We start from the raw sequence: 11,071 nt of genomic DNA, 5'->3' as shown, positions 1-11,071 counted from the left end.
TGAACTAACTCCAGATCCTTCTGCCTCAGCTTCCTGGGTGATAAGATTACAGGCATGTACTATGTTTAGTCTTGAAGGCTGCATATTAGTCTAATTGATTTCCTTTGTAATTGTGATCTAATTTTAAAAATGTATGTGTGTGTGCCTGAGTACGTGTACTGTGTGCATTCAGGAACCTGTAGAAATCAGAAGAGGGCATCAGATCCCCTGGAACTGGAGTTACAGATGGTTGTGAGCTGTCATGTGGGTGCTGGGACTAGAAAGATGGCGTTGTAAGCTAAAATAAACCCTTTCCTCCCCAAGTTGCTTTTGGTCAGAGTTTTATCACAGCAACAGAAATCCTAAGAGTCACTGTAAAATGGGTCAAGGAGTGAGGTATGATGTTGCATATCTTTAATCTCAACACTCATGATGTGAATACAACATCACTTTGGGCTACTGTCAGATCCTGTCTCAGAACCAGTGAGCTGGTGAGCTGGTTCAGTTGTTAAGGTACCTTGCTTGCTTCCTAGACTGCTAACCTGAGTTCAATCTCCATGACCCACGAGGTGGGAGATAAACCCACTCCTTCAAGATGTTTTTTGGTACATGCCCCCTTCCTCACGCATATATAAATGTAATTTTAAAAATCAGGTGAAAAAATGGAGGAGGACAGGCCAACATTAACCCGACCTCTACATGTATGCATGCAGGGTAAGCGCACCTGTAGCATATCTCATACACACACAGAGGCAAGTTTTATGTTACACATACTTTGTCACAGTAAGATTATGAAAAAGGGCTAAATAGAGAACTATAAGCCAGAAATTCTATTCCTAGGGATATACTAAAAAGAACTGAAAACAAGTATTCAAATGAATATTAATGGCAACAATATTCAAAATAGATTTCATCATGTTGTTAGAAGTCTTATCCTGGTGTTGTAATTTCTTCATTGATATTACCAAAATACACCTGTTACATCAACATGACTTTTGTTATTTTTATTGGTCTGATATAGGTTCCCCCTTTTTTTCTTTCTGGTGTGTGTGTGTGTGTGTGTGTGTGTGTGTGTGGTGCTAAGGATCAAGGCTTCATTCAGGCTGAGCAAGTGCTCTACTATTGAGCTACACCTCCAGTCTACTTTCCTCCTTTAAATTTCTTGATGGAATTAAATACTACTACAAGGTCAACAACAGCAGCATTCTCTTGCTCTCACCTTCAAGGCATCATTTTTAAATAGGAATAAACTAACGTTCACTGGACATTCCAAGAAAGCCTCCAATCCTAAAGACCTAAAGAAATGTAGGAACCCAGGAAAGTCAATATGCCTAAATGTCTCAGAAAGAAAGGAGATGCTATACTCATCAAGGGAAAATCATATGAAGAAATGAATGTGCTGGTTAGCCATATCATCGTATGATAGACAGTCTGAAGATACTAACGTCAATGGAGTTCTCCAGTAAAGAACACAAAAGCCCAGTAAGCAGGCCAGATGTGGTGGCTTCACGCCTATAGTCCCAACACTTAGGAAGCAAAGGCAGGTGGATCTCTGTGCATCTGAAGATAGCCTGGTCTAAAAAAATCCAGTAAGCACCTATTAAGATATTATCAACATTACTAGTCACCATAGAAATATACCGAAACCACAGTGAGATATCACAGTCACTAACATGGCTATCACATAAAAGTACTTTGAGAGGCAAGATGGCAGGCTTGCAGAAAGAAAGCTAGAATGCCTAGCTTTTATTTATTTATTTATTTATTTATTTATTTATTTATTTATTTATTTACTTACTTACTTACTTACTTAATTAGGATACAGGTTTTACTTTTTTTTGTTTGTTTGGTTTTTTTGAGACAGGGTTTCTCTGTGTAGTTTTGGAGCCTGTCCTGGATCTCGCTCTGTAGACCAGGCTGGCCTTGAACTCACAGAGATCCACCTGTCTCTGCTTTCCAAGTGCTGGGGTTAAAGGCGTGCACCACCACCACCTGGCTAGAATCTTTTAAACATCATTTTTGGGCCAGTCTGAAAAGGTCCTTGATAACCAAGATGGCTGCAAACAGGCGACACACAGAGATCCTGAAGCAGGAATCACCGACCCAGAGTGCAGCTGCCTTGTGTGTCACAGTGTTTGCACCTTCTCTTCCCGACGGCCATGACTGCGGAGCAGAGCTCACTCTGGTAGGATGAGTTATGACAGCAACCTGTGGACATTTCACATGAGCACACAAAGCCTACACTTTGGTCAACTTCTGTGCCTAACAAAGAGTCAAACGACCCATGCTGAAAAGCAGATAGAAGAGCAAGGTCCCACCATAAAACACGCTATAAAACGTTCCTCTCTACTGATCACTTCAGCTTCTCAGAAGCCAGGAGAAATGTTATCTCATACCTTTTGGCCCCTTGAGAGAATGGAATGTGGTATATTCACTAACGTTATATAGTAAAATAATAAAAATGTCTTTCATTAAAATAAACAAAAGGAGTGCTCAAGCCAGTTGTGGCGGTGTACACCTTTAATTATAGCACCTGGAAGGCATAGGCAGGCAGAGCTACATACTAAGTTCTAGACAAGTTAAAAGAAAAAAAAAAAGAGCCTGGTAGTAGTGACATACACCTTTAATTCCAGCACTGAGAGACAGAGGCAGGTGGATTTCTGAGTTCAAGGCCAGCCTGGTCTACAGAGCGAGTTCCGGGAGAGACAGGGCCACACAGAGAAACCTTACCTCTATAAGTAAAAAAAATAAATAAACAAAAATAAAATAAAATAAAACCTGGAGAGGCAAAGGAAGGAGGGTGATCATGAATTCCTGCCTGTACCATACAGTGAGACTCTGCCTAAATAACTTTAAAAGGTACCAGGAAATGAGAAGCTTCATATACAGCTGCCATGGAGAATAGTTCAGCTGATTCTAAAAAAGCTGAGCAATTCCTTTCCTGGGTATATATACAAAGAATGAGTACAGACCCACACTAAAATTGTACATCAATGTTCACTGTAGCACTAGTCATAAAAGCCTTCAAACAGGAATGAGCCAAATGCCTGTCAACAGATGAACTGCATAAATAAGATGTGGTACATCCATAAAAATGGAACATTATTTGGCAACACAAAGGAATGAAATACTGGTACACACCACAACATGGGTAAACCTTAGTGGTGGCCTGAGGACCAAAGAGCGACTCCTTTCGAGTCTGAGTATTACTTCAAAAGGATTTATTTTATAGCATATGAGTTATATCTCAGTAAGGCTCAGGGCTGGGATACAGGTTAGTGGAAGTAATACTAAGTAACCAACTTAGGCAGTTGAGAAATGAAAGAAAAAAAAAAAGATTTTTAAAACACATGGGAAAGTCAATACATGATGCAGAGAAGAGGAAAGGCAGAGTATGGTGGTGCTCGTCCTGTGGTCCTGGACTTGGCAGGCTAAAAGAGGAGGACTTCAAGTTTGAGGCCAGCCTTGGCTACACACTGAATGCAAAGCTAGCTTGTAGAGACCCACAGAGGTTTCCTAGTGAGAAGTTATTCAGAGTCCAAGAATCTGAGCTTGTTTTACCCAGCAGGGCTGCATAGGTGATGATTGGACCACAGGCATGGTTACTAGGCGTTTGGAAGGGTCTGCACTGGGCTGTGCAGGTATGCTTTGATCCTTTGTCTTGTCCCTTGGCACTGTTATAAAAAGCCCTCTTGAAAAGACAGAAGGGGCCAGTGGATTTTGATCCTGGTCCTCCCGAAGCTAGCCTGTGTTTCTCTTTCTCACCTCTGCTATCTTTCTATCTATAAGTTTCTTATTCCTCTTTCCTCATAGGAACCTTTTAAAAGGTAGGAGCTGGCCTCCCACAGATGATGCCCAAACAGGGACTTGGGTACGGAGGATAAGTGAGTGAGAGTAGAAAAATCCTGTGGAAGCAGTTAGACATGTTTGGTTTTGTAAGAAAAGGCTAGGCAGTCATATTTTATTCTTCAGGAGCAAAAAGTGTATGTAGAAAAATTAGGCTACAGCAAGTATCTCTCTGTGTCTAGGTTTCTTTCTCTTAATTTCTATTAAATTAGGAAAAAATATAGGGCTTTGGTACAGGAATATTGTGTAGGAAGAAACTTATTGTAAGAGTAGAATTTCCCTAGTGCCAGACCTGATGCACAAAAAACAGCATCCAGAAACAAGCAGCCACTGTGGATTTAGCAGTCTGAGAAAGAAAAGCCGCTATGGGGCAGGGAAATAGTAAGCCGACGTTTGTATATTTGCTTGTAGAAAGTCTGAAAACTAGGGAGTTGAGGTAGAACCGCAACAAGTACAGGGGTTCTTGGAGTTCGAAGAGGAACTGTGTCCTTGGCTCCCTGACTATGGGACTCTGGACGCAGGCTCCTGGGGGAGAATCGGAGTTGATATGTAAAAATATTATGAGGAACATGGGCTAGAAAAGATTCCTGTGGAAGCTTTTGGCTTGTAGGCTTAATTTGGGACAGTTTAGATCTAAGCCCTGAGTGGCAGGGGGGAATTTTCCCTGAGGCGGACTCAGGTGAGACAAAACCCTCCACTCTGCCAGCAGTGCCACTATATGAGAACACTTTCACAACATTGTTCAATCAGGGTTTGTTCCCTCTTGGCCACAAAGCTGAGTATAAGGAACAGAAGTCTTGAAATGAGACAAGGGAGGAACTAAAGGGCTTGAAAAACTTAGTAATTTCTCTTTTTCAACAACTGGAAGCTCTTCAGGTCTCTTCTTCCCAGGTCTCTCTTCCTTCTACAGGAGCAGAATTAGACTCACCTGGGGGGTCATCTATCATAATGAGAAAGCCACCCATAATTGCCCTGGCACAAAAACCTCCCAGAACATGGCAAACCCTTGCTGATAATCCTGCATCTCCCCTTCAAGCCAGTATTAGAAAAACAGCTAGCAGAGGGCAGCCGGCAGCATCAGGAACTCTGCATCTTGGGGGAGGGAACAAGCAGGGTCAAAGGAGATCTATCGGGAGGGCGGGTATCTCTCTGAAAAGGCTCTTCCTTCAAGGAATCTCATCAGACAGTGCCAGGTGGGGAGTCTGATTGGGGCGGTACACCTGTCATATGGTAACGCAGGTGTTCTAAGGAGAGCTCAGGGAGGACAGAAACCTTCCGTGGAGCAGAAGGGCAAAAGCTTGCTTGATCTTGATTTTCAGTACAGAGACCATGAAAATGGCTTGCTGCTGGTACAGCCCCAAATTCCAAAATGCTGCATTTTCACAAGCTTTTTAGAAAGCTTAGAAGCCTTACCTCCCAGGGACTGGAAACATATGACCAATGCTTGCTTGTCAGGAGGCAATTAAAATGCTAATGCTGTTTGTCAGGCCACTTTAAGATCCTTTAGGAATTAGGGCTCATGGCAAGGGAGAGCGGTCAGAACACAGGGAAGTTGCTTTGGGTGTGGAAAAAATTAAGGGCAAATAAGGAATCTGGGTTGTGCCTGAGATGCAAGAGAGGGGAAACACTGGGCTAATTAAAGTCGATCAAGGACAAGGCACTGGTGAGAGAGCTCATGGCAGTCTTAAGATGCAGCTTCAAAAAATTAAAGAGAAGTTGATGGCTGCCTGAGTGTTTGGTAAGGTGTGTGGAACAGAGGAATGTCAGCTCTGATAACACCATAGCTCGTAGCAGCAGGGTGACAGCATTCGGCCATGCAACATGAGGCATGAGAGAGCCCTTAGGGCCTCAGGATGCTGGGGTCTCCAGGCAAGCAGGCCCAGAGACGGGAGGCACAGACAGGCTAGAACAGTAAAAAAGCTGAATGGAGCCAGCAGCCAAAGTCACACAGTTCCTGTTTACTAGCTGACAGAAAGGCAGCTCAGTATGGTAATTCCACCTTCGTTCTAGGGAAAGCTAACTGAAAGTGCCTCTGTAGCTGGGAGTGAAGTTCCAGCAATATTTGTTTGAACTTAGTTGAACTGTTGAATATAGGGGAACTGCAATAAATTTGGGTAAAGGGACTGCCTCCTGGCCGGTGACCGTCTGCCACTGGGCACACTTCCACTGGTTCTGGAATGTCTAGGAAGGCCCAGCGGAGAAGTGGTTTGGGGAGAGGGGAGCAGCAGTGTCCCGAGTGTCACAGCCCCCTAGCAACAGCACTCACCGAATCCTGGGTTGAAAGGAGCTGGATACAAAGACTCTAGAGCCGCTGACGAATTAGGCTATGATTTCAAACTTTCAGGGGAGCTATAAGACTGTTATTAGAACTGACTTTTCTGAGCTTCTGCAAACCTCAGAAATGAAACAGTTTTGAGATCACATACAATTTTAACCGTGGTGACTCATGATTCACGTACTCTTGGTTTTGTTGGAAGAAAATGTAAATAGTTCTGTTAAGAGATCTCTTTTAGATGTTTGCTAAAGTTTGCAAAGTAGTCCTAGAGAGAGCTTGCTTTTGAATGTAACTTTGTAAGAATTGTAAATACATATAGTAATATTCATGCTAGTTGTAAATGTGTATAGTAATATTCATACTAGAATTATGTTAATCTGTTGATATTAATGAACCATAGTTTGGTGAAGCTAAGGGAGTCTTTCAGTCTGATACAGTTGCACCAGGAATTTATTGACTTACTTGATGCATTTGCATCAAGAGTTTATTGATTTAAAAAAGGGCTTGGTGGGCTGGAGAAATGGCTTAGAGGTTAAGAGCACTGACTGCTCTTCCAGAGGTCCTGAGTTCAATTCCCAGCAACCACATGGTGGCTCACAACCATCTGTAATAAGGTCTGGTGCCCTCTTCTGGTCATACATGCTGTATACATAATAAATAAATCTTAAAAAAAAAAAAAGAAAAAAAAAAAGGGCTTGGTACAGCTAAGGCTGTTATAGACATCCTAGACCCATTCAAAAAAGACATTCCATCTTTATCATCCTCTACTCCTTTAATGGGGTGTGTGGCAGCCCTAGGGATTGCTGTGGTTGTTTAAAGTACTTCAAGTAGGGACCAGAGTCAGAGCTGAGTTTAAGCTCTGTACTTCCCCCTGCCAAAAGCTGGTAGTCAGGGATGGGCAATGTTCTTGCTAGCTTCCAACCTAAGACAGAGTATGCTTGATGGAAAGTGTATCTCAAGGATATGTAAGGTTGACTAAGGCAGGTACAGTCTATCTGAGAGGCCTGAGGGGCCCTTGAATATATTAAGAAGGGGGAGTTGTAGAGACCCACAGAGGTTTCCTAGTGAGAACTTACTCAGGGTCTGAGAATCTGAGCTTTCTTTACTCAGCAGGGCTGCATAAGGGGATGACTGCACCACGGGTGTGGTTACCAGGTATTTGAAAGGGTTTGCACTTGGCTGTGTGGTATGCTTTGATCTAGCAAGGGGAAGGTCTTTTTGCCCTGTCACTTGGCATTGTTATAAAAGGCCCTTTTGAAGAGTCAGAAGGGGCCATTAGATTTTGATCCCGGTCCTCCTGAAGCTATCCTGTGTTTCTGTCTGTCTCCTCTCTGCTGTCTTTCTCTCTACAAGTTTCTTATTCCTCTCTCCTCCTCATAGGAACCTTTTAAAAGGTGGGAGCTGGCCTCCTACACTAGCTTGGGCTACAAAGCAAAAACCTAGGGGGAGGAAGAAAAGATGAGATATCAACCCAGTAACTCTGACACCTGACAGGAATTTCAAGGAGAAAACCCCAGAACAAATACAAATGAGAAAGAAAGTAGTAGTTGTTTGCTCTTTTGCCTTTTTTTTTTTTTTTTTGGAAACACAGTCTGACTCTGCAGCCCAGGCTAGTCTCGACTGTTTAGTAGTCTCACTCTGTAGTCCAGGTTAGCCTGTACTGTTTAGTAATACCCCACCTCTGCCTCAAGTGCTGGAATCATGCCACGGCCAACACACTCCACGTTTTTGTTTTGTTTTGTGGAGCGAGATAGTGTCTCTGGGTAGCTGTGCCAGTTGGAATTAACTGTCTGCTTTACAGAATGTAGAATCACCAGGAGATGGGCCTCTGGGCATGCCTATGGGGACTTATTTTGATTTTTGTTTAAGAGATCCATCCACTGTGGGTAAGCCATTCCCTGGTTGGGATTCTGGACTAAACAAGTAGAGAGAAAGCTGAGCAGCAGCAAGCATTTTTATCTCTCTGTTCCTAATTGATGTGCAGAGGCCAGCTGTTTCAAGCTCCCTGACTTCCGGTCACAATGGATTGTGCTCTTGAACTGTGAGTCAGGGTAAATCCTTTCTTCTTTAAGTTGCTTCTGTCAGTTTGTTTTGAGACATGGTCTTACTATGAAGCTCTGGCTGGGCTTGAAATTGCTACATCGATCAGTCTGACCTCAAATTCATAGAGATTCACTTGCCTCTGCCTCCCAAATGCTGGGGTGTATGCCATCTGGCCCAGCTTTAATTTGTCTTGTTACATTTGCCTATTTGCTCTGTGTGTGTGTGTGGGGGGGGTATGTATGCCACGGCACATGTGTGGCAATCAGAGGGCAACTTGTAGGAGTAAGTGCTTTTCTTCTACCACATAGGTCCCGGAGATTAAACTGAGGTTGTTAGAATCAGTGGCAAGTGCCATTACCTGGAGAGCTACCTTGTCAGCCCTTGTAGTTCATCATAGCCAATAGAAAAAGAAACTACAACAGCAGTCCAGGCTGGCCTCAAATTTATGGTGACCCTCTTGCCCTCTCATGTGCTGGGATTACTATGTGTCACCATTTCTAGCTACATCTGGTTTGTTTGTTTTATTGTTCTGTTTTGTTTTGTTTTTTAATTAATATAAGACTAGTTCTATGGAGCCAAAGACCAAGTCTCCAAGTTAGGCATGCCCAATAACTATTAGCAAAATAAATGAATAAAGACCTGTCTTATGCACATTGCTAAGGTTTTGCCAGAAAGTAAAGATCCTAAAAGCTTTCAGAAATAAAATCCAAGGGCAGAGAAGCACTACAAGTAATGGAAGCACTACACAATGCTTTTAAGGTTCTGAGAGAAAATGACCTCAGCCATTACACTTCCGTTTCTACATTGCTACACACACACACACACACACACACACACACACACACACACACACACACACACGCTGAATGTTATTAGTTTCACCTTTATACCTAAACTATGAGGTCTGAAGGACATGCTGAGCATCCAGAAAGTTCTCTCAGAATAAAGTTTAGTCCAGAAAAGTGAGACAAAGACCACACAGCTAGCATGTGGTGGGAGCAAAGTGCCCATGGGGAAGGGCCAACGGCAGTACTGAAGAACAGGAGAAGGCCTGCAGCTGGAAACAGATCCAGAGAACATGGCCAGGCCCAAGCAAGCCAAGGGAACCAGGAAAAATAGGAAACCCTAAGAAATCAATACTTAGTAACTTCATTTTAGAGAGGAAACAGAAGGCCATCACACTGCAAAGAAGAAACGTGCAGGTGACCATAGAGCAGACCGGTGACAGGGTCACCGAGCACCAGGCAGCGGAGCACCGGCTGGCTGCCTCCTGTTAAGACACTTGGTGCTCTCTGATCTCTGCCCCTGGTTTGATTTTTTAAAATACATCCTTATTAAATATATCAGGTACACACCTCACACACACCTCAAGAGTTCTCTGCCCCAAGGTGGGTGTGACATCAAAGCTGGGAACAGGCCTAAAGTATAAAACAGTATAAACAGACTCTACCAGTGCCCTCTGAATCATCAAAGGTGTCCTTAGAATACATCACCAGGGCCACTGGGACATCCTATTGGCACACGAAGGCTTGTCCATCCTGAACCTTTAGTTGTAGAGGAACTAGTGGGGAAGCTGGGCTCTGGCAGAACTTGGTCAGTACAGGGTGATGGCCTGAAGGTTCCCAGAGGCTGCCTCCAATTGCCATGCCCTGACTCAGGCTCCCTGCATCCATTAGTCCCTTCTCCCATACCCCACTTCTGTTTTGGTAGTGCTAGTGGATAAACCCAGGGCTTCCTGCATGCCAAGCCAGCACTACTGCAGGTAGTCCTTGCCAGAGGTCATTTCTTTTTAAGTATGCACAGTACTGACAGAAATTAAGGGGGAAAGCAGAAACTTCTGCCTCTGCATTTATAGTCCCCGCCTGCTGAGGCTGGGTCAGATGGCTGTACCTGGTGGGCAGTAAGCACTCAATAAAGAGCTGGGAAGGTATAATTATGGCGCTGCTTTATGTCCTTTCCACTAATTACCAGTCAGTCCTCACAAGGTGCTTACATAGCTAGAGATGAAGATCAGAAACAGGTGACTGAGCTGGGATCCTGTGAGGCTGAGCCCGCAACCTGCACACCAGGCAGCTACTATCATAATGCCCACATGGGAAGAGGTCAGGTTAGGCAGGTGGAAAGAATGAACACTGAGTGGCAAGCTCACAAAAGTAGCCCAAGAACGGAGCCCATGTTCCCCCGAGAGACTCCAAGGCTGGCGTGACACCAGACCCCCAGGGGATCACCCTTGCGAGACCCACCTTCTTCAGAGAGGTTGTTCTCTTTGGTCTCCTTGTCCATCTGGCAGCACCAGCCTTCCAGTCTCTCTGTTTCTGCCTGAAGGAGCTTCAGGAACCAGTAGCCATCCCTGCGGCAGGCCCCCGGCTGGGCTGGCTCTGCTGGGGAGCTGGAGGAGGTCTCCAGCCAAGGGTCGGGTGGGGGCAGCGAAGATGCCTCCAGGGCAGGGTCGCTGTTGTCTCCATAGGAGAGGTTGCGCTTGATCTGGGCAATCTTGGGGGCCTGTCGGGGGCCAGCATCAATGCTGATGGAATTGGGGTGTGGGGTACAGTCTGGGAGACTCCTCTCAGATGACTTACAGCTGGAGTCATTGGCATCCTGGGTATCGGAGTCAGTGTCCCGACGGGAGGACATGCTGTGAGAGGGGGCGCTGCTTCTGTGGGGGCAGGGTGGGGACAAGAAGGAGTGAGTCACCAAGAGGGTCAGAAACCAGCAGCCACCTGACCCGGACACACGGGGAGACAGAGAAACGGATGCATCATCTGCTCACCATGCGCCTGAAGCGGGTCCCCCAGCCCCCGCTCATTCTCTGCTCAGCCCTCGCCCTGCCCATGCCCACACGCGCACACACACACAAGGACAAGGTCATAAGGTTGTCTGTTTACTGCAGTGGGGCCAGGAAGACCACCAACATCAGGGGAGCTGGGG

At 44.9% G+C, this 11,071-nt stretch overlaps 1 protein-coding gene across 5 annotated transcripts in view; it reads right to left on the bottom strand.

Annotated features, from left to right (window-relative positions):
- Nucleotides 1–11,071, bottom strand: part of Dlgap4 (DLG associated protein 4) — a 160,449-nt gene that overhangs the window by 8,372 nt on the left and 141,006 nt on the right. For all 5 annotated transcript variants that reach the window (XM_028855600.2, XM_028855598.2, XM_037205373.1 and 2 more), the window contains one exon: nucleotides 10,387–10,799. In XM_028855600.2, coding sequence (XP_028711433.1) covers nucleotides 10,387–10,799 — 413 coding nt within the window. The remainder of the gene's footprint in view (nucleotides 1–10,386; nucleotides 10,800–11,071) is intronic.

Source organism: Peromyscus leucopus, chromosome 4 (assembly GCF_004664715.2).
Source record: "Peromyscus leucopus breed LL Stock chromosome 4, UCI_PerLeu_2.1, whole genome shotgun sequence".
NCBI classification, from domain to species: Eukaryota; Metazoa; Chordata; class Mammalia; order Rodentia; family Cricetidae; genus Peromyscus; species Peromyscus leucopus.
Note: the sequence above shows the minus strand (reverse complement) of the source record. Positions and strands in the feature narration are given on the sequence as shown.